At 41.4% G+C, this 23861-nt stretch overlaps 2 protein-coding genes across 2 annotated transcripts; both read right to left on the bottom strand.

The window, feature by feature from the left end:
- Positions 1 to 471: 471 nt before the first annotated feature.
- Positions 472 to 8103, bottom strand: LOC125215870 (uncharacterized). The gene is made up of 3 exons (XM_089065280.1): positions 5368 to 8103; positions 5215 to 5269; positions 472 to 3342 (listed from the first exon to the last, which is right to left on the bottom strand). The coding sequence occupies exons 1-3, from the start codon at positions 7945 to 7947 to the stop codon at positions 692 to 694; spliced, it is 5286 nt and encodes a 1761-aa protein (XP_088921406.1). The 5' UTR covers positions 7948 to 8103; the 3' UTR covers positions 472 to 691.
- A 915-nt stretch (positions 8104 to 9018) lies between these two features.
- Positions 9019 to 10732, bottom strand: LOC125200173 (uncharacterized). Its single transcript, XM_089066094.1, has one exon. The coding sequence runs from the start codon at positions 10635 to 10637 to the stop codon at positions 9213 to 9215; it is 1425 nt and encodes a 474-aa protein (XP_088922220.1). The 5' UTR covers positions 10638 to 10732; the 3' UTR covers positions 9019 to 9212.
- Positions 10733 to 23861: the final 13129 nt, after the last annotated feature.

Genomic DNA, 23861 nt, shown 5'->3' with positions numbered 1-23861 from the left:
TGAGTCACACATTGGAAAAAGATGATGAATGATCTAAACATGTAGTTATAAAAGAAAATACTTCGACATATTTTGTCCCACATTGAAAATAAAACATAAAACATTCAAGGATGTCTCTATAAATGAGAAAATCAAGAATAGTTTCATAGAATTCACAAGGCAAAAGAAAAATTAAAAAAAAAAGTAAAGTGAACCGCTGAACTGGCCCGGAACCGGCGGTTTTGGCCGGTAACCGGCGGTTTTGAACCGTTGCTGGAACCGGCTAAACCCTTGGCGGGCCGGTTCAGGTTCAACATTTTTTTGAACCGTGAACCGCCGGTTCCGAACCGGAACCGGCGATTTTTGAACCGTGTGCACACCTAGTCACGGCCACTTTGGTCACGACGATTCTTTGCCCGGCCACCATTCCGAGTCGGCCCCAAACGTACTCGTTGGGCATGGTGAATTTGTTGTCCGGCCACTACTCCGAGCCGTTTGGGGTCTCAATGAAAGCACCAATTGATACCGACCAATAGGAGAACTCATCCCAAAAAACTAGCCTGTTAGGAGAGGGAGCTCATTTAGCCTATATACCTCACACCAGTTGTTCTCACAAACGATGTAGGAATATAATTGAGTCCGTAACACATGTACAAGCAATTTAATCAAAAAAGAAATTATAGTTTGTGCGAATCAAATGAAGGCTAACCTGTTATCTGGAGTAGTAGAATGAAGAGTAAATTTCAAACGTCAACATGGATTTGGCAGGAATGATGACTAAGAGATTGCAGTCAAATAGTTCAATTTCAGTTGTGACCATCGAAGGATCACGCGCCAAGTTGAGTTCTTGTAATTTGTAGCAATCATGCATGCCTAGGTATTTAAGCCTTGGAATGCTTCCATGTTCAGCTCTCAATCGCACCAAATCGGTGTCATAGATTTGAACTTTCTCAAGTTTCAAAAAACAGTTTGATTCTATATTCCATTCCGGACCTTGAAAGGCGTAGTGTCTTAACTGGAGAATCTTGAGATTCGGTAACATTGAACCAATGTCATTCATGTGTTTCCATGGACACCCTAAGCCACCCAATTCTAATTCTGTCAAACTTGATGGGAACATTGAAAGAGGAACCATAGACTCAAGCTTCATATCAGGGTTCAGTAGGATAAATGAAAACGTGGTCAAATTTTGGAGTTCATCGGAGATATGATCAAAGCCGCTCAATGGGTTGCTATCATCACTATCATCATAAGGCTTCAACTCCACATCAATTCCTAATCTCATTAAATTTGGGATTCTTCTGAGAATTTCACTAGTGCAACTCTTTGCAGTCACACCATAAAGATTCATGAGTTTGTCCAGAGTTGCATCACTATTAGGAGTCCGTAGGTCTCTTCCAATTACCTCAATATGTTGTAGTTCTTGCATGTCCCATATTTCCACCGGCATATATGACAGAGTTCCACGCTTTCTAATGTTCATATGTTGTTCTATGATCAAGGATTGAAGGTGAAAAAGGTTGGATATGGAAGAAGGTAGCTCTTTGTTACAAGTTAGGGCAAGGTACTTTAGACAAACTATTTTTAGAATTTCAAGTGGAAAATGGTAAAATCGGACTCTACGAGCATATAGTACTCTTAGCAACTTGAAATCCATGGCATATAATGGCACAGGATATTGGTGGTAAGGACCATAACAAAGGAGAGAGCGGGTCATGGATGCACAATTACTTTTTATTGAATCATACACCTCTTTGAAAGAAAATAAACTGTTGGAATGTACACACAACCGACGCTGGTCTTGTATAATATCACTGCAACTTTGCAAAACATGCAAAAACTTGATCTTATTAGCTATTTTCTTACATAAGTGTTGCCAGCAAGAATGCACGCGGGACTCATCAGTTGAATACGAAGATTCATCTGGACTTAATCTGGCTATGACAAGATTATACCGAAGAACAAGGTCTGATGAGCATTGATCAATAAAACTTTCCACAGTTTGATCTCTATTTTGTTTGAGAAACCCCTCAGCACTTAATTGATAGGTAAGGTAGAACATAGTGATATTACTATATGGAGGGAAAGTTCCCAAATAGAGAAATAACATTTTCAAATGTTGAGGTAAGTATTCATAGCTTGGATAAAGTACCTCAAATATTTGATCATATGCATTCACGAAGACTGGATGTTGTTGTTTTTCAGCTACCTCAATCCAGAATTTTAGGATTTTGTCTTCTTTGGATATGAGTTGTTGTTTTTGGGCTTCCTCGGTCCGAATTTTGTGTCCTATGGATATGAGCTCTGCAACTGTGACTATCACAAGTGGAAGACCTTCACATTTTTTGGCAATCTTCTCTCCTAGTTCATCAAGGTAAGGCGGGAAACCATCTTCACCGAACACCTTCTCACTAAGTAATTTCTTACTTTCTTCATCACTCAACAAGGGTAGTACTATGAATGAATGTTTCATTCTTATCCTGCTTGTTAACAAGATTTGGACATTCCCTTTTGCCAAGCTTTCCATTAGTTGCATGTCCCATTCCCATACATCATCAAACACAATGAGACATCTTTTATCTTTCAATCTCTCTTCAAAGAGACCAACTAGTTTCTTGTCATCACCATCGTCTCTTTGGGTAAGCATTTGGTTGCGAATGTTGGGATCCACTTGAGCTAAAATGCATCGCAATATTTCATTGAATTCACATTTTCTTCCCATTCTAACCCATGCTCGGAGCTCAAAATGTCTCTGAACCGATGGATCCTCAAATACTTTCTTAGCCAGAGTTGTCTTTCCAACCCCTGCCATCCCAATAACCGACACCCATTTCCCTTCATCTTCAACGAGATATTCCCTGACACGTTCAAATTCATAAGTTAATCCGACCATATTTGAGTTGATTCCACTAAAATCAATTCTCAAAGAAATAGGTTCGCCTTCTTCCTCAGGCATATTCAGCAGTTCAGCATCGTACTCCGCCTCCATCACTGCCACCCTCTCGACGAAGCAATCAACACTTTGTCGCAGACTCTGCAGATCTACAGAGAAAGACAGCTGATATCTCACACCTCCTGAGCTTTCGAGCTGTGGAAGAATCTGATTGGTGTAACATGTTTCTAGTAAATCTTCGAATTCCCACACGGCCTCTTTGATTCGTTCATCCAAATCGTTCACCTTCGTCCTGATCTTGCTGCTGCTAGTCTCATCCAATTTTTGCAGATTTTGCTGCAAGCAACACATGGCATCGTAGGCGGGTTGCAAGATTTTCGGGGAGGGAGGAACCAGCGAAAGGCGAGGCGATTCTAGAATAAGCTGAATCGTGTTCATCAAAGAATTTGCTGCAGCATAAGCCGCCATCACTCAACGGGGAGTATGAATTATCAAGGAAGAATTGTTGGTAGGAGATTTTGAAAGTGTGGGCTGCGATTGTTAAAGTGAAATGTGGTAATGGGATCAATCAATTGGATATTTTAAAGTTGGTTATGGAAATTTAATACTCCCTCCAATTTTAAAAATAACTTCTGCGTACGCACACAATTTTAATACACAATTGCCAAACACTAGAACCTAACACCTTTGACCTTTTGATGTCGAACATTAACATTTCTACCACTTATTCTGTCCACGATTTGAATATTCATTTTGATTTGGTGTAAGTTTTTAACAAAATAAATTAACTTTGCTAAAGAAAGTGAATACAATAAGTTTGTATAGATCCTACTTTTATATACTCTTCGTCTCAAAATAGTTGGGGCATTTGTTTTGGACACAGGATGCAAGAAATTGATTTATTAAAGATTAAAGTAGAGAGAGTAAAGTAAGAGTGTGAAAAAAGTAAGAGAGATGAAGAGAGGGTAAAGTAAAGTAAGAGGTGAATTAAGTTTTTACCAAAAAAAAAGTAAGACTCAGCTACATTCGTACAAACTAAAAAAACGACTCAACTATCTTGAGACAGAGGGAGTATTCTTTTATTAGTAGACAGAGGGAGTATTCTTTTATACTAGTAAAATGTGAGTGCGAAAGAGTAAGTGGAATATGAGATCCACTACCAAAATGGTAAAAGTGAAAGGTGATAAATTTTGGGAGCGAAAAAAATATAAATAAGTGACAAATTTTTAAGGATGGGGGATGTACTTATTCTGAACAAAGTACATATTTTTCTTTTTGTGATGTTTCATTCAAAATAGCACATTTCCAAAATATAAATATAATTTTTTTAGTTTATAAACAACATTGCATAAAATTACTCTATCCGTCACAAAGAAGGTGACCTCTTCCTTTGTCGGCACGTGATTTAGTGCAACTTTATTTTATGTGTTAAAAGGAGAGAGTAAAGTAAGAGATATGTTATAAAGTAGAGATAAAAGTGTTTTTATTTTTATTAATGGCTCATCTTTGCTGTGACAGATGAGAAAGGAAAATGAGTCAATCTTAGGTAGGAAAGATTATTAATAAAAATATAATCCACTTTGAATAGAGGACAGGAAATATAATTTTAAAATAATTAGTTTATACCTGCTCCATTATTGCATTCAACAATTAGCATTAGTAATTCACACTCATTTAAGGCGGCTGCGGAAATAAGCTTTTTCAATTGAAAGAATGGAATAAATCACGGATAAATATTTATTTTATGTTCATCTGTTGAAAATATATTCAAACCTGGTGTTCGTTTAGCCGTATATGTACCTAAAATTTACGAAAGCACAAAACGTTTTTAGATGAGTTAGTCAAATTTGCTCATCTCACAATAAACTTATTTTTATATGCAACTCATAGTTCTATAATATTCCGATGTGTATTATATTTATTACATCTATTTTTATAGCATTTCATGTATAATAGTATTTCCTCTGTTCCACTGTTGCTTGAGTTGTGTTACGTTTTATTTATCGTCCCAGTAGTTAATTTATTTTCTTCTGATAAAAATCAACACATTTAATCTATCCTTGCACGAGAAATAGGTTAGTTACATGAATTTTAAGTTGCGTCACTTCTTTTTTACAATCATTTTAAAAAAATTATAATAAATAGTTAAAGTGGATATATAGCAAAGTAAAATAAACAATAATGTAGATAAGTGCATGTCATGCATATCAAACTGATTAACATGTTAGTTTACAAACATGATTCAACATTCAAATTTCATAATCCTAAACAAAATTCAACAAATCATTATCCTTAGATTCATGAAACAACATGGCAATACAATTGAAATAATGGGATAACACAGCATCTGATCCCTCCTGCTCTCTCCTTTGCCCCCTGTTTTGCTTTCTCAGTTGCCTTAAAATCGATAAATGAATATAAAACATTAACCAAAAGCATTATAGTTGAGAAATAAATGAATTTTTTTAGTTTAAGTAGGAAGGCTAACCTGTTCACAAAGAAGTGGCGCAATGCACTCTACAGTCATATACCACACCAGAAAGAACAACGAAGGGATTGCAGTCAACTAATTCAATGGTAGACCTTGTGACCGTTGAGGAATGACGCGTCCAATCGAGTTGTTTTAATTTGTAGCAATGTCGTATGCTTAGAAGGTAAAGCCTTGGGAGGCTTCCATGCTGAGCTCTCCATCGCACCAAATCAGCATCTTCAATGACAAGTTTCTCAAGTTTCAGAAAACATCCTGAATCAATATCCCAATCTGGTCCTTGGAAGGCATAGTGTTCTAACACGAGCCTCTTAAGATTTGGTAGCTGCGAACCAATATCATTCATGTGTTTCCATGGACACCCTAAGCCTTTCAATATCAATACTGTCAGACTTGATGGGAACATTGTAAGGGGAACCATGGACTCATGCTTCATATCAGGGTTCTGTATAGAATATGAAAGAACATTCAAATTCTGGAGTTCAGTTGATATATGACCCAAACCACTCAATGCGTTACTATAATCATCATCATCAAAAGGCTTCAACTCCATTAGAATTCGTAATCTCTCTAAATTAGGGATTCGTTTGAGAATTTCTTTAGTGAAACTCTTTGCGCTTACACCAAAAAGAGTTAAGAGTTTGTCTAAAGTGGCATCAGAATTAGGAGTTGGTAGGTCTCTTCCCATGACCGAAATCAGTTGTAATTCACGCATATTCCATATCTCCAACGGCATATATGATGAAACTCCACAAACTTTGATGTGCATATGTGGATAAATAATCAAGAATTGAAGGTGAAAAAGGTTGGATATGTTAACAGGGAGCTCTTTGGTGTAAGATAGGGCTAGGTACTTGAGACAAACTAGTTTCAAAATATTTAATGGAATGTGGTAAAATCTGACCTTAAGAGCATCTAATACCCTTAGCAATTTGAAATCCATGGCTTGTATAGGCACCGGGTATTGGTGGTAAGGACCATAACAAAGAAGAGAACGGGTCGTGGTCGCGCAATCATTGTTTATCGAATCATACACTTCTTTGAAGGCAAACAACATGTTACTATGGGCACACAACCGTCGCTGTTCTTTTATAACATCATCGCCACAAGTTTGTAAAACATGCAGAAACTTGATATTACTAGCTTCTTTCTTACACAAATGCTGCCAACAAGAATGCACGCGATGCTTGTTCGTTGAAAACCAAGATTTTGGATTTCTTTCGTCTTGAACAAGATGATACCGGACATCAAGCTCTCCCATAGCGTTTAAAATAAAATCATCCAAATTTTGTTCAAGGAACCCTTCAGCAATCAATCGATCGTAGAGGAAGTCTGTTTCGATATCAGTATACCGAGGGAAAGCTCCCAAATAGAGAAAAACCAGTTTCAAATATTGAGGTAAGTAGTCATAGCTTGGGAAAAGTACCTCTGATATTTGGTCATACGCAGCCATGAAGACTGCATTATGTTGTTTTTCGGCTACCTCAGTCCAACATTGTGTGGTCTTATCTTCTTTGGATAGGAGCTCCGCAACTGTAACTATCATAAGTGGAAGACCTTCACATTTGTTGGCAATCTTCTTTCCCAACTCCTCAAGGTCAGGAGGGAAGCCCTTTTCACCGAACAACTTCTCACCAAGTAATTTTATACTTTCTTCTTCATTCAACAAGTGTATCGTACCCTCAGAAGCAAGATTCTTCAATTCTTGAATTCTTAGCCTACTTGTAAGCAAGATTCGGACATTCTCCTCAGGAAAGATATCCATTAGTTGCGTGTCCCATTCCCATACATCATCCAACACAATGAGACATTTCTTATTCTTCAATCTGTCTTCCAAAAATACAACTAAAACCTCGTCGTAGTCATCTCCTAAGGCAACAAGTTGGTCGTAAGTGTTGGGATCGACTTGAGCGAGAATACATCGCACTATTTCACTGTATTCACACTTTCTGCCCACTTTGACCCATGCTTGAAGCTCGAAATGTGTTTGAATCCATGGATCATCAAATACTTTCTTAGCAAACGCCGTCTTTCCGACCCCTGCCATCCCAACAATTGACACCCACCCTTCATCTTCTGCAAGAAGAAGATCCCTGACTTGTTCAAATTCATCAGATAAGCCAACCATATTTGAGTTGATTCCACCATAATCCATTCTTGAGGAAAGAGGTTTGCCTTCTTCTTCAGGCATATTCATCAGTTCAATATCGTATTCCGCCTCCATCTCTGCCACCCTCTCGACGAAGCAATCAACACTCTGTCTCAGACACTGCAAATCTAGAGAGAAAGACAAGTGATCTCTCTCGCTTTCAAGCTGTGGAAGAGTCTGGTGGGTGAAATGGGATTCGAGTAAATCTTCAAATTCCCACAAGACCTCTTTGATTCGGTCATCCAAAGCATTCACCTTCGTCCGGATCTTGCTGTATCCGGTCTCCTCCAATTTTAGCAGAACTTTCTGCAAGTGAACCATGGCCTCATAAGCGGGTTGTATGATCTGCGAAGAGGGAGGAACCAGCGAGATGCGAGACGACTGTAAAATACTTTGAATCGTATTCTTTAGAGAAGCCGCTGCGCCATAAGCCGCCATCACTTGATTGAGATATGTAGTGTAAAGGAATAGTAGGCTGCATCAATTGGTGATGGTGAAGAATGAAGAGGGAAGAGATGGTGGCAGCGGTAGGTGGTGAAGAAGGAGGAGGCGGATTTGAATTTGCTAGTCACATGGGTGTCATATCCTCGACAACTTGTGTTTGTCTGCTAGCAGTATAGTTTGATATATTGAATTAACCCATACAGAGTCAATTATTGATATTAGCAATCATCGGAATAATATTTTTTAAATGAAACAACAGAATATTTCACTAATAAATGTTTGTTTTATGTTCATCTGTTTTAAAGACGGAGGAGAGGTCAATTTTGATCATATATATATATATATATATATATATATATGACAAGAATATGAATTTGATCCAAAATATTCACTTTTTGAAAAACGGGTTTATAACAAATCAAAATGTCGCCGAAATAGTCTTTTTTTTACGATTCCGTTAAAACACTAACAGTCAACGCTAATTGCACAGTGGCATGACCGTTAGTTTTTTATGGAACGGTCGAAAAAGGACCACTCCGACAAGAATTTCATTTGTTATGGACCTGTTATTCAAAAGTGAATGTTTTTTTACAAAATTCATAGTATTTTGGTCACATATTTAGGACAAAAACTAACTTTTACTCTAAAATATATTCAATGAATAATATTATTAAAATGACGAGTTTTAATGAAAATGGAAAATACTTTGTATAGCATTTATTATTTTTACTTGACGGAGGTAGTATATGGTAGTATATGAACTTCTATTTAGCAATTTACTCAAACCACATTTATTTTTAGTTTTGACCATCTTAATCATCCATATCGGGCGTAATGACATGAAGCAACAAGTTAACGCTTATATAAGGATTTCGTCTAGAGCATCCACATCCGTGCTCTTTTTTTTTTTGATAAATAAATCAAATGGATAGATGAAAATAAAATGTTTACAATCATCTGCTTGGGCATACCCAAGGAACGGAGTCCAGACAGGCCCGGTAATCCGTGAGAATATAAAGACCACTATGGGAAATAAACCCAAAGGGGAGAGAATGAGATACAATCAGTTGGATACCACATATGTTATTGACTGGTCCCCCCCACAACCCAAGATGGGCGGGCCTCGTTAAAACCTCTTGGAGCCAAAAACCCGAAGGAAAAAAGTCCCCAAGAGGAAAAAGAGTACCCAAGTGAGGAGAACCAAAAGGCAATCCAGTAGTCTGATGCTAAGCCTTGAGCTCGAAGGCGTGTCGCTGTCCCTACGTCCTTGTGTCCGGCAGGTGCTGAATGACTTGGTCATCTGGATAAAGAGAGTAGAGTATGGTGTATGTGGAGGACTTAATGAGTAGCGTAGTCCTGGCCACATCAAACTTCGTTCCATCAAAGATGTGCGCGTTCCTTGCTTTCCAAATACCGTAGACCGTTGCCATGATAGCAATCCTTCTCGCCTTCTTCAGTATGGCCGAGCCCGTGCGGTGTCTAGCCGTCCATTTGATCGCGCTCCGGATAGTGGAGATGTTCCTCCAAAGGGATAGCCATCCCCTAATGTCGTCCCAAACCTTCTTAGTCTCAGAGCACCTAAAGAAAAGGTGGTCGGCTGATTCGTCATGTGCCTCGCAAAGAGCACACATCTTGTTGATGTCCATGAACTTGATACGGTCTCGGGTGAGTAGACGTCCTCGTAACGCTAGCCATGTGATGAAAGACTGTCGTGGCGGTATGAAGTCTTTCCACATGAACTTCGCCCAGAATCTGCGCTCACCCCTAGGCCGGAACCATTCATAGGCCTCACTGGTGCCGGAAGGGCTATTCCACTTGGTGAGTAGTGCCCCGGCCTCTTGTCTGGTGCACTTACCGAGCAATTCGTCCCGGATGGAGATGAGATGTTTTATGAGAGTCGAGTCATGCTTGATCCTCGGCGTCCATTCCCAAAAGTCCGCGCCCCTAATAATCTCCGTATGGATCCAACGAATCCAAAGGGAGTCCTTCTTCGCAAAAATGTTCCAAAGTATCTTAGCGTGTAGCGCCGAGTTCCAAGCTTCCAGATCACGAAGTCCAAGGCCGCCTTCTTCCTTTGGAAGGCAAACATCCTTCCAGGCCACGTTAGCGGACTTGGAGCCCCATGGGAATTGTCGGGCGATGGCGACAACCCGAGAGATCACCGTGCCAATGAGAGGGAAGGCTTGCAGCCAGTAGGCTTCGACATCCTGCAAGCAAGAGCGGATAAGTTCAAGGCGGCCGGCAAAAGAGAGGGACTTACCCTTCCATTTTTTGACCATGGTCGACATCTTCTCGATGAGTTGTGAGTAGTCCGCCGTCTTGAGCACCTTCGACGCTAGCGGGATGCCAAGGTATTTAACGGGTAACTCACCCACCGGGAAGCCGAATACATCAATTATACTCGCCCGTTGCCTGGCCGTCATGGTGCCTGCGATAAAGATGTTAGATTTATCCTGATTGACTTCCAGACCCGAGCAATCCGAGAAGTCCCTTAGAGCATCAGCCAAAACCTGCAAAGACACAAGGTCGCCTCTACCAAAGAGCATTAGATCATCGGCAAAAGCTAAGTGTGTGATGCGAAGATTGATGCATAATGGGTGGAAGTTAAAGCGCCAGGTCGAGGTCCGGTGTACAAGGAGCCTAGAGAAATATTCCATGCAAAGAATAAAGAGAGAAGGGGACATAGGGTCACCTTGCCTAAGACCTCTTTTACCTTGGAAGAAGCCATGGGGACTTCCATTTACGACAATAGAGAATGAGGCCGAGGTGACACATTCCATGATTCCAGTTTACCGTGTCATAGGCCTTTCCAAGATCGATCTTGATGGTGCACCGTGGGACGGATCTTTTGGTCTCGTATCGTCTCATGATCTCCGTGGCCAGGTGGATGTTATCCATGATACTCCTACCCGGAACAAATGCGGATTGAGCCTGGTTTACTAGCTTCGGGAGGAGGGACTCCATCCTCTTGCATAGGATCTTCGTGATCACTTTGTAAATCACGTTGCAGCACGCGATGGGTCTGAAGTCGCTCACTTTAGGGTTACTGTCCGTCTTTGGGATAAGGGCGATAATGGTGGAGTTGAGGGTCTTGAGTAGTCTCCCGGTATGGAAGAATTCCTTGACCGCGCCCATAAAGTCACCCTCGATGGCAGCCCAGTTCTTCTTGAAGAAGGCCGAGGAAAACCCGTCGGGACCCGGGGCTTTGCCTTCATCGACGTTGAACAAGGCCTCCTTGATTTCTTGCGAAGTTACCTCGCGAACAAGGTCCTTCTTCTCATCTTCATTCAACCGGTAGCCGTTTTCTAGTACCACCGGGTCAAGCGGGGTAGCCGTTTTGTATGTTCCAAAGAGGCTCTTGTAGAAATCCACGAAGCTCGCGATGATCTCATCTTGGTCGTCCATAATGGATCCATCACTCCTACATAGGAAGGAGATAGCGTTGCGTGAATTATTAGACTTTACCATAGAATGGAAAAAAGAGGAGTTCTGGTCACTAAAAAGAAGATGTTTGTTTCTAGCTTTTTGGCTGTAGAATTTCATCTCTGCATTGCCGAGGTGCTCAACTTTAAGCTTGAGTTGCTTGACTTGCACCCGGAGATTGAGATTAGCAGTGTCATTCTCGAGAGCAACTTGAGCTGCCTCCAAGTCCTTGGTCGCTTGTTTTGCTCTCTCCGATATGTTGCTAAACTCTTTGAAGTTGAAGTCCTTGAGTACAAGCTTGAACGCCTTAATTCTTTGGGCTAGGATGAATTGCTTGGATCCGATCACCCTCTTGCGCCAATGCTCCCGTAGGAGGGGATCAAATCCTGCATGATTCATCCAAAAGTTAAAGAATTTGAAAGGCTTAGGGTAGGACTTAACATCACCAAAGATCTTAGTTTTGGTCGGCGAGTGATCGGTCTGGAATCCCGGTGGCATGAATGTAGTGTTGACGATAAATCCCTTGTCTTGCCATTCCTGGTTGACCATGGCTCGATCTATCTTGCTGAATACCGAGCCATTTGACCAGGTGAACGTGCATCCCGTGCACGGGGTATCCTGGATGCCGAGTCTCGCGCAGGCTCGGATTGGGCCATCCATCTCCCGATTGTCGTTCATCCACATGCATTACTGCATTAAAGTCTCCACTAACAAAATACGGTTCACCCTGCATGCCAAAATTAACCAACGAGTCCCAGAGGAGTTGCCTAATTTCAGGTGAGTGTAAGCCATAAACGAGGGAGAAATTTAATTCGTTTCTAGAACGCGTGCACCTGATTTTGTGTGTATCACTTGTTCTTCAATGCTAACCACGTCCAGCTTAACCATGATAGGGTTCCACAGAAGGGGCATACGGCAAGTGATGAGTTTGTTGGGCCGACGGGGGTCCGGACTCACTAGCACATAGACGTACTTCCAAGCCGGGAAGTACCTAGACATGAACCATTCGATATTCTTTTCTAGCAATTTGGTCTCGATCAGACCCATAACTTCCACCCTATTTGACTTTGACGAACTCCACCACAACAGGTTGACGAAAGGGTTGTTGCATGCCCCTAACGTTCCAAGTCGTGATGATCATCGGGACAGGTTGGCTGTGTGTGTGGACTCATCCAGTGGACGGTTGGAGCTGGTCGAGGCCTGATTCTTTGAGGCGTGCACCTTGGTCCTCGTGTTCAGGCCCTCGTGTGCTTTAGGGTCAAGATTCCCCGAGCGACCACGGCTCTTGGATCGCTCACGGTTGCCCGCACCTTTCGCACGGGGTGGTGCAGCGCTGTCATTACCGGGGCCAGCCTTCCTTCCCTTCTTACCGGCTGCCTGCGCAATAACCGCTTCGAGGGGTGGGAACGGGTCGGCATCCGTGTCCCCTTGTTCCGCATCCACTTCGGGGTCGCGGAGGGGGGGGATGGCTTTCTTGGGTGGAGGCTCCATCACGACCTCCTCGGCCTCTTCCTCCAATTCAGCACTTTCCTCCTCTTTGGACAGACCGGTGTTAATCTCGAAGGAATCATTAGAGACATTAGTGAAACCCGCCATCATAAGTTCGTGCGCTGGGTCCGCATAGCCTGCGTCTTCTAGGTCTTTCCTAGCCATCTCGTACACGGACTTCTCGGCCGATGGCTGGGCATTCTTCCCCTTTTGCGGCTTATACGAGTTAATTCGGGCCGCAATTTCCGATTTGGGTGTGCGTGTGGTAATGAGAATAGGATACTTCACGCCATCGGGTGGTGCCATGTCAGGCTCCTTCTCAGCATTCTCCACAGCCAAGGCAGCGAATTGATTTGAGGTGGTGACCGGAGCCACCGTGTGCACCGACCCACTAGGGTCTCCCACAAGTCTTCCGGAGGGTTGCCATACCTTCGGATCAACTTTGCCAACTCTCGGGTCTGACTTTCTCGGTCTAGATGGGTCACGAGCATTTTGGGACCTCGTTGGGTTCGAGGCCCCAATCGACTTGTCTCGGCCCCCGGGGCCTTTTCTATTTCTCGAGGCATCTCTGGTTCGGGACGCATCCCTCCCCGCGGGCTTATTTTTTGCATAGTTTGCCCGCCTAATTTTCTCCCTCTCTTCCGGGCCTGGACAACCGGCACCGTAGTGGCCAAATTCTTGGCATATCCGACAATATTTAGGTAGCGCCTCGTACACAATTTCTTGTGTGAATTTCTCTCCCCCCGGAAGGATGATTTCAATTTTTTTCCGGGGTTCATCGAGCACATTGATGATAACTTGGACCCGTGCACCATCAAGGGTTTCGCGCAGGATGGTGTACTCATCAACCATAACCGGCATGCCCACCGAAGAGGCAATCTTTCCAATAGCCGACTTATTCCATAGGGACAGAGGGAGGTCCGGAATCCGGATCCAGATAGGGACATTAACCTTCATTTTCCTCTTGAGGTCGAAGTCTTCCGGGGTTGGCTCCAGCACCAAGGGGATGCCGAAGATCGAATGTGGCCCGTTTTCCCGAACTGTTTCCATATCCTTAGCGCTTATGAAGCTAAAGATGATCCAGCCCTTCCTATGGAATGCGACTTTAACCGGGACCTTCCAGCGCTTGGTCATGTTGTAGACGACCTCCTTACCCGGGAATCTGCCCGCAAACATGCCACTAAGCGACGAACCCCAGCCCGTGGAGATGGGCATGAGGTCTGAGTTAGTTAAGGCGATTGACTTGGAAGTAATAGAGATACCTGGGTCGGTGAGGATGGATCTCGCTTCGGGGGAGCAGATTGGCTCCAGAGCTTGGTTTGTCGCGTACCACGCGGATTGTTACTCCAACTCAAGGTGGAACTTGATATCTTCCTTGAGGTCCTCTTCGGATTTGTTGTAGGGATCTCATATTTCTTGCATAGTTGGAAGATATTGATCTTAAGTCCACCGTTCTTGCAAAGATGGTCAAGGATTTTGTGCTTGTTCGACGGAGGTACGGCGTTAGCACATGTGTTCAGCCCCTTTTTGTTGGGATCCCCTCCCTCTTCAAGGTGATCTGTCGAGATAAAGTCAGGGGGAAAAGGGTATTCACAAAAGGAGCGATCGTTACCCAATTGGTTCGAGAAAGGCTCTATAGGTGCCGAAGGGGTGCGCAGAGGTTCCGCGCCTTCCGGGCCGAGCACCCTCCCGTCCGCGTGTATCGACATGTGCGGGGCCTTCGAGCCTGTCTCGACAGAGGTAGGAGTCTCCTCGGCATAGGTCGGGCCTTCCACCGCCTTAGGATTTTGCGGGTCCAGGGGATCCGAAATGCCCGAGGGTGATGCGGATGAAATCTTAGATTGCATGGCCGTTGCTGCGAGGGGACTTTGTCTCGATCACGTCACGGCACAGGCCGAGGTCTACTTAGTGGTAACGGACCACGTTCGAACAATGTCCTGCACGGAGAAGTTAGGTGAAACAAGAAAATGACTAAGTGTTGGAAGCTTACCAAAGGGCGTGAGGTGCCCAGGGGTGTGCGGTAGGTGCCAGCAAGACGGCCTTGTATCGCAGGGGGCTCGAGCCGCTCGGCCACAGCGCCACCCCCCACACAAGAGAATGAGCCAACTATTCCGAGCCAAGCACAATGACCTTCCGCCCTAGAACGATAAATTGCGGGTCGACCCGGATGATTCAAGCCCCGACCCGGTGTAAACCCTACCCGACCCAGCTGGAGGCGACCCGACCCAGATCCGCGCCAAAATTCAAACCCTAGACCTTCCAGCCGCCAAAATTTGAATTTGAAATCTGGGTTGCCTCGATTCAATGAATCTGACTGTTGGGGTGGGCGGCGCCGGAGACTCTTCAACTTCCGGCTAGGCGGCGCCGGCGACGGTAGGGTTCCGACAAGGACGTCGCCGGAAAATCGAATTTTCGCAGATGGCTGCTGACGCAGCTGTTCTAGGCTTTTCCGACCGCCCCAAAGCCTCCAGCCGCCTTAGAATCGCCGGAAAAACACGCCTGAGATTAGAATACAGACGAAAATGAATCAAAACAGAGGGAAATCCTCGGAAATTGCCAAAACACTGCAAGATAAATGCTTGACAGCAAGAACCCCAATGGAACAGTAACTCTAATCAAAGAGCAACGGTCACAGCAATAAGGAACATAGAACCCACACCACAGCCTATCTAATCGATTAAGAAAAGACAATAAAACACAGTAGGGATAGGGAGTCTTAGTCTGGTTTGATGAATCTGTCAACACAAGGTAGAACTCCAAAGAAAACGCCTTCTTCGAACAACTCCCTAAAGAACCGGCCTTAATCAATCCGCCACCCCTTCGCCGTTGAGGAGAAGAGTACTCTGGATTAAGCGTTCAACTAGGTACGAAGAAGGGCTGGACTTGAGAGCTACACCTTAGCTTGAAGATAGAGCTTCACGCAAAACTCAAGGCTGCCGGAAACGGCAGAGCAGCCCCAAAACACTTCCCCCCCCCCCTAACCAACTGGGTCATTCTTCTTCCACCACCACAAGGGCAGCTTCTGAAGCCCCGAGCTTGGAGGGGAAGTCGCCGGATTGGCTGGAGACGCTTCAACTTCGCCGGGAGGTTGGGCACCGCGAAACTCAAGGTTACGAAGAACAGCCCCAAAACTTCTTCAAATCTGGAGTTTACTGATTCAAACTCAACGTTAGGAGATGGAGAATCTCTTTTCCGTGGACTTGAATCACCAAAGATGAAGGATTAAGGGCAGCGAGCAAGAGTTGCAAGAGGAAAGAGCAAGTTGGAGAGAGTGTGGAGTCTAGAGAGAAGTCAGAGAGAATTCTTCTAGAGAGAGAAAATCTCAACCACACTACCCTCCACATCCGTGCTCTTAGCTAAGAGCATGGAAGTGGGCCCTGACCCACTTTTACTCCTTGTCCTTATCTAAGAGCACAACACCCACATCCGTGCTCTTAGCTAAGGACAAGCTCAAGGTTCCCACCATTCTATTATTCAATTTAAAATAAAAACATTTCCACAATATTAAAATGCATTAAAAATACCCGGAACACTATTACAAATTACAAAATAATTAAAAATTACATAATTCAAATCCTAAAAATTAAAAATTACATAATTAAAATCTTTAGAATTTAAAATTACGTAATTAAAATTCATAAAATTAAAAAGACCCACTACTCGTTGCCGAATTTTGCCCAAATGTGATTGATTTGATCTTTTTGTAGCTCAATGTGGGCTCTTGTATCGCGCATTGTTTACTCGTTGCCGAATTTTGAGCTTCCGGCTTCATCCTCGTCGTAAAAGTTAGCCGCCCTCGGTCCTTCGTCAGCTATAATCATGTTGTGCAAGATAATACACGTGTACATGATGTCGGCGATATTCTTAACGTACCAAAGCCGAGAAGGGGACTTCACAACGTTGAATCGGCCTTGAAGGACACCAAAAGCTCTTTCGACGTCTTTCCGAGCGGACTCTTGACGCTGCGCAAAAAGAATCTGTCTCGGCTCTTGTGGATTGCTGAACGACTTCATGAAAGTTAACCACCTTGGGTAGATACCATCGGCGAGATAGTAACCCATGTGGTATGCATTTCCGTTGACGGTGAAGTCGACCGCCGGTGCTACACCATTCAAAACATCATCGAAGAGTGGTGAAGAATATAGCACGTTCAAGTCATTGTTGGATCCGGCAACACCGAAATATGCATGCCAAATCCATAGGCGGTAGTCGGCGACCGCTTCAAGGATAAGCGTTGGGCCGCCGCCTTTGTGGCCGCTTAAGTATTGCCCCCTCCAAGCAGTCGGACAATTCTTCCACTTTCAATGCATGCAGTCAATGCTGCCTAGCATACCGGGAAAACCGTGAACTATTTCGTGAAGACGAAGCAACCGTTGACAATCATCGGTGGTGGCTGCACGAAGGAATTCCTCTCCGAAAGCAGAACGAACACCGTCGCAAAAATTCTTGAGGCATAGGATTCCAGTTGACTCACCGACATGCAAATACTCGTCGAAAGGCCAGCCGTTTGCCCAGTAGCAAGTTGTCGGATGGCACAAGTACACTTTTGCAACGCCGAGAGACTTTGCCGACCGGTTGCGTCTACACCTGAATGAAAGTATTCAACACGGGTGGACAATGTGTTGACAATACGCATAAATAACCGTTTTGACATGCGAAAACGGCGCCGAAAGTAATCTTCTGGATACCGCGGCTGGTCGGAAAAATAGTCGGCAACGAGCCTTTCGTGGGCTCCCTCTCGATCACGAGGGATGTAGCGACGTTTTGATCTAGTTGGTTGAGGAGGAGGGGCGGGGGTATTGGCGGCGACATAGGCTTCATAAGCGGCACGATATTGTTCATAATATTCTTGTTCTTCACGCTTCGCTTCCGCAATGAGATCGGTGAAAACCATTTTTAAATTTTTTTAGAGAGGGTTTGGGTGAGAGAGGAAAATGTAGATGATTTAGTACGAAAAAGTATGAATGAGAGATAATTTGATGTGAAAAGTGGATGATGAATGTGTGTATTTATAGATGATTTTGGGATTAAAAAAAATCACAAAAATCCAAAAAAACGTCCATAAACGGTTCTATTTTTTGGGAATCCAAATTATTTTTTTTTAATTTTTGGTATTATTTCGAATTATTTCTGAATTATTTTTTAAAAAAAAAAAAAATTAGCCGTTGGCCAATCAAATCATGCCACGTAGGGCTGATCAGCGGCACGGACGGACAGCTCGCAGCGGCAGACGAGCTCGTCCTTGCCGCTGGCACGGAGGGACGGACGCCGAAATTCAAACCGTTGCGGATGCTCTAAATCCATACATAGCTTTGGTAGTGAGCTTCGAGAAATGATCTCAAATAATATATTGCAACAATATATAAATTGTAAACTAGGTCGTTGTTCAGTTTTTGGACAAAATAATAACGAGAATTAGTTTAGGATTAAGTTGTCAGATTAGTAATTTAGTTGAAAGGAGTGGCTATGACTAATTATTATGTGATCATTGATCTAGGTTTGAGTTATGAGATTCAATATTACGAAGGGTTTTTGGCTTTTTAAACCAAAACTTTTCCCCGAATTCAGGTTTTTCCCATGAACTATGAGATTTGTTTTTAAAACTACGAACTTTCATTTCGTTAGGATTTTCCGCCGGCGGGTCAACGACGAAACCCGGGTTGTCTACATGTCAATTTAATCCTATTTGTCACAAAATTGATTACTTGGATCCTATTTGGCACAATAATACATATAGTCACAATTATTACATAACAAAGGACAACATTTGAATAAACAAAACACAACTTTAACATTTTGAATTATGCTATTTGGGTCGGAAATGTGCTATTCGGGTCGTGTGACAGCCCGGGTTTCTAGGGTACAATAAATACAGCGGCTGATTCACTTGGATTTTACATGACTTTAGAGGGTAGTTTTACTTCGTTTTGATCATATATTGTGTACTTTGAGACATGGTTATAGCTACTTCTCTATTATGTTGGTATTTTGACCATTTTGTGAAGAATGTGTAGAAAAATGTACAAAATATATGGATGTGCAGCTGCTCAATGTTCGAGACAGCTTTTCAAGAGATTTTGAAGTCCGATTCGCATGTAATGCATACCATTCTCTTCTTCTTCGAAAGAGCTTAGCGTGGATATCTTAAACGTCTCAATCGGAGTTTGGTAGAAGAAGTTATGGCCGTTTTACCAAGACTGCGCAGAGCAGTGACATAGCTGGCGACCCGCCAGGTTCGCATGCAAACGAACCTGGCGACCCGCCAGCAAAACACGAAAAAAACGCCGTAAGCAGCTGGCGACTCGCCAGCTTCGACGCACACCCAACCTGGCGACCCGCCAGCTTCGTCCAACAGTTTATTTCGGGCCCAAAGTCAACCATAGGTATATATATGCCTAGGAAACGCCTCCAAACACAACTTACACGCCTCCTACCCCAAAAATACCACTTTTTCACCTAGGAAGAAGAGAAGAACGAGCAGAGGACGAGTATTCACCGCAAGATTGAAGACGAGGCCTCCAATCCGCCCAATCCAATTCTAGGAGTTTCTACTTTTAGTTTTATTCTTGTTCAAACAATGTTTTTGAAGATTTCTTTGAATATTTCTTTGACTTTTGTGATGAACATGAGTAGCTAAATCCTTCGTAGAGTTCTACGGGGGAGATACAATGATTCTTATGTTTAATTGATTTCCTTTTTCTATGCCTTGGCTCATGTGGTTATTTTGATTTCTTCTGTGCTTATACATTTATTTGACTGATCACCTTGTAAATGCATGTGGATTTTACTACAAGAACTGAGAAGTGAGTAGTTTAATTTGAAAGAGAAGAAATTGACGTCTTTGCCAATATAATCGAGAGATTTGAGCCTTTGAATGAAGCTAAGTATCTTAGGAGCTATTAGGAGTTGTTGCCTTAGTTCTAGGAAGGAGACTTCGGTTCTAGGTAGCAATCTACAAATTATATGCTTTGAGAAAAGATATAGTTTTACCTTAGTGATAGCTTAATAACCCTTGAGACCCTTTGTTGGCATAGTTTGGAAATTAGTTGAGCATATGATAGTTGTTATCGATCCCGTAGGATTCTACCATTCTCATCTTTGATCTACATCCGTTTTCTTATTTGCTTTTAGTTCTCTAGTTGTTTTTAATTGTTTTTACTTTGTTTTTGAGTAGATTTAGAAAACCCAAACTTTCCGATTCATCTAGATAGTAGTTGAGGTTGGTTCGTGGTAATTAGGTTGACACTGATTGTCTCTGTGGATACGATACTCTTCGCTTACTATTTGCTACATTAGCCCCGTACACTTGCGAGTATACTTGTGTTAAAAATAAGTTGAGTCAGCGACTGCTACCAACGGACTTAAAAGCAATAAAACATAGGCTAGGGTTTCATTTAAAGAGATTTGACCAAAGTATTAAACGAACTATCAAAGCAATAAGTCAACGGTTTAATCAAGAAAATCAATGAAGAATAGATACCATAAACTATGATCAAAAATCAAGGGTTCGACATAAATTCAACAAAACCACAACATGTCTCAATCTCCTAAACCGAAGGGAATAAGTTCAAAATAGCCAAATGATACTAATAAGTTTCAAAAATTCAGCGGAAACGACCAAGAGAAAGTGAAGCCATGTATGAAGACACAACTACACTCGAAGTTCAAAATATCCATCTTAATTAATTAAATGTACTCAACACCCGCCACCGCTCGTCGCCGTTCAACCTGTACATAAGGAAAACACATGCAGGGCTGAGTATTTTGAAATACCCAGTGAACTCGTTGCAAAAACATTTTATTAGTTATGCCACCCTTACCATATTGAACTCGAGTTTTGCAATTATCAAAATAAATATCATCGAGTATCACAAAAATATTTTCTTATACTGGCCAGTCAAACAACTCCCCACTTTCTCAACAATTTCCACAATCACAACATTACCATGGTGCGATGAAAGTGTGGCCACACTTTTCGCCCACGAGACCGGCCGACTAGCAAGGACGGCTCCCGATCCCACCGTGTACACTGGCCTGGTAGGGTTTGCGGCCCTACTCAGACCCGAATTCATTTATACATATCCATAGCCCTATAGCCCAATGGAGCGAACTCTCAAACTAGGCATCAGGCGCACAACATCATCAAAAATAATCACAGGCATGGCATAACAGTTTAAACCACCCTTATAACACCACAATCAATATTTTTGGTAATAAAGAAGTTTAGTGAGTAAAGCCACCTTGACTGCTTAGATTTCAAGTACGTTTCTCTCTTTCGTTATCCGGCTTAGCAACCGAGGTTTCACTTTTAATCACATATGCACATATCATGTATTAGCTTCAACATCAACTCCTAAATCATGCATGTCCCAAAGGTTTCCCTTTTTCCCACCGATCCAGTTTACGTTTATCATTCAAACCAAGTCATATTCATCATATAAGTTTATTCACTCAACAATCCTAGATCTAACATCAACGTATGTCACACATGAGGGTCGTTCACGTGTCACACACACGCACACGCACACACACACGCACACATATATTCCATATACCATTTAACTCACTTTCACTCAATCTAGATGCATGGGGGTTCAAGAATACCGATTAATCGGTTAGATGAAGTGAGATTAATATGTAGGTACCTTTTCTTGTCAAAACGAACGGTAGAAACAAAGTAGAGACTTGATTCTTCAACAATACTTGAGGCTCAAACTCTAATTCTTCTCAAAAGATGAAGAATTATTTGAGAAAAGTTGAAGGAAATTGAGAGAGAGAGAAGAGAGAGAGAGTGGCGTGTGCAATGGGGGTGGGAGGCGAAAATTTTAGTGTTAGGGTTAGGTTTTGCTCTTATTTATAGGGTTCAATAAAATCTTTAGGTAATTAAATAGAATATTTGAGAAGATTTGATTCTCCACAATTAAATAAAACAAATATTGTGGAGTAGAGAGGAAGAAATAAAAAGTGGCGTGAATTAGGGTTTCAAGGCTAGAGATTTTCGAAAATCATGGCCTTTTTATTTAGCCAAGATTTTGTTAAGTATATTTTTCGGAGTAGAATAAAATATCACGGAGCAAAATAAAATAATAATTCTCCCACTTAAAGATTGGAAATAGGCGTGTATTATGGCTCTTCCATAAGGAATAGATTTTAAATATTAACTAAAATAAGATATGGCAAGATCTCCTTGAGGTATGGTAAGATTTGCTAGAATATTTAATTTTAGGTATGGAAGGAAATCAATAAGGGATCAATCAAACAAATAAAATAATTCTTCCTTCCCAAACTTATGTGATCTTTGAAAATCACATGGAATAAATGGGGTGTCGATTTTTTTATCTTTGAGAAATAGAGAATAATTGGGTTTTGGATTTAATTTGGATAAATATCTCAAGAATTAAATTAAATCCGGAAAAATAGGATTTCTCCCCAATAAAGTCAAGGGGTTCGAAAATTTCAAAAAGAAGAATGTGGTTATAGTATTTATGGGAATATCCTAATAATCTCACTCACCCTTAAACAATTAAATCATCACATAATTTCATCTTTAATTTAAATATTCATAAGCCACGTCATATACTCAACGAGTTTGACTTTTCAAACTCCAACGCAACCCTAGACACAACTCGGTCATAAGAACTTAGGAGATAAACTCGTTCATCATTTAATTCGCGTCTCCTATGCCATCAATAGCATTAATTAAGAAATTTTACGGCTCTAAAATTAGGGTTCGAAATTTCGGGATGTTACAGGTCGGGTTGGGAAAATCCTAACGAAATGAAAGTTCATGGTTTTAAAAACAAATCTCATAGTTCATGGGAAAAACCAGAATTCGGGGAAAGGTTTTGGTTTAAAAAGCCAAAAACCCTATTACGAATAATGAATTAAACACAAACCCTCATTCATCAATACATTCGAACATAATATAAGAATAAAGTGAAAAAAATGTATAACGCGAAGTGTAAATCTCACACTAAATATTGATTTTGCTCCAACCATTTACCCTAAACTCAAACCCAAAAGAATATTCCTCACCCACTAACTTTTTATACTTTTCAATCATACCTATATGTTTTATCTAAATTACACACTAACCTTATGACACTTATCAATAACTTAAATTAAATTAAATAATATGATAAGATTTATTAATTAATATAACTATATATGAAATCTATTATTTATTAAATCAAAAAAAATACTAGTACTACAAAAGTTATCAAAAGGTATAAATAGGTTAACTAAAATTCAAAATTAAACTTTATTTAAAGATACAACAAGTATATACATTAGGTATCGTTTTAATTATTAATGTTTAACCGTTGTTTGTTATAGTACTTGATAACATATATAGTTTGATATTATGCATTAGGCATAATATTAGTTTAAAATTAAATATTTTTTTGTCAATTTTTTAAACTAAAATAAATCAATTCTTAATATTAAAATTTAAAATCTATTAAATTATGTAGAAATTTAATAAAGCATAACTAATCAATATTAATAGGCATAATATTTCTATTTGTTAATTTAGAAAAAAAAAAACGTGTGTAGCTTTTTAACTAATCAATAACATGTGTATATACTAATATGCCAGCCCACTAATTAATTACCAACCAAATATTAATAGAATAAAATTAGGTCTTTTTCTATCTTCTTCTTCTAGCCGCTGGAACAGTGCCGGTAAGTTTTTGTTTCTGTGTATTTTTACTTCTCTCCCTTCCCCTCTTTCTTCCCTTTTCTTTCTTATGTTAGATAAATATAAAATGATTTGGACTTGAATGTAATAAAACAAAATCTGAAAAGTTTTTTGGTATACTTTTAGTGCAAACCTAAATATAGGTATTTTTTCTTCAAAAACCTATAATGGGATTAGCTTTGCAGTACTGTTGGAGGTATTATTCTACTGCATTTTAAGTTTTGCAGTACTGTTGGAGATGGTCTAACATACTCATTATACGTATCTAACTGCCAAATAGTTTTGAGTACACACATAA

Source organism: Salvia hispanica, chromosome 2, assembly GCF_029641045.1.
Source record: "Salvia hispanica isolate PSC_SH4W2 chromosome 2, Shi_PSC_v1, whole genome shotgun sequence".
NCBI classification, from domain to species: domain Eukaryota; kingdom Viridiplantae; phylum Streptophyta; class Magnoliopsida; order Lamiales; family Lamiaceae; genus Salvia; species Salvia hispanica.
Note: the sequence above shows the minus strand (reverse complement) of the source record. Positions and strands in the feature narration are given on the sequence as shown.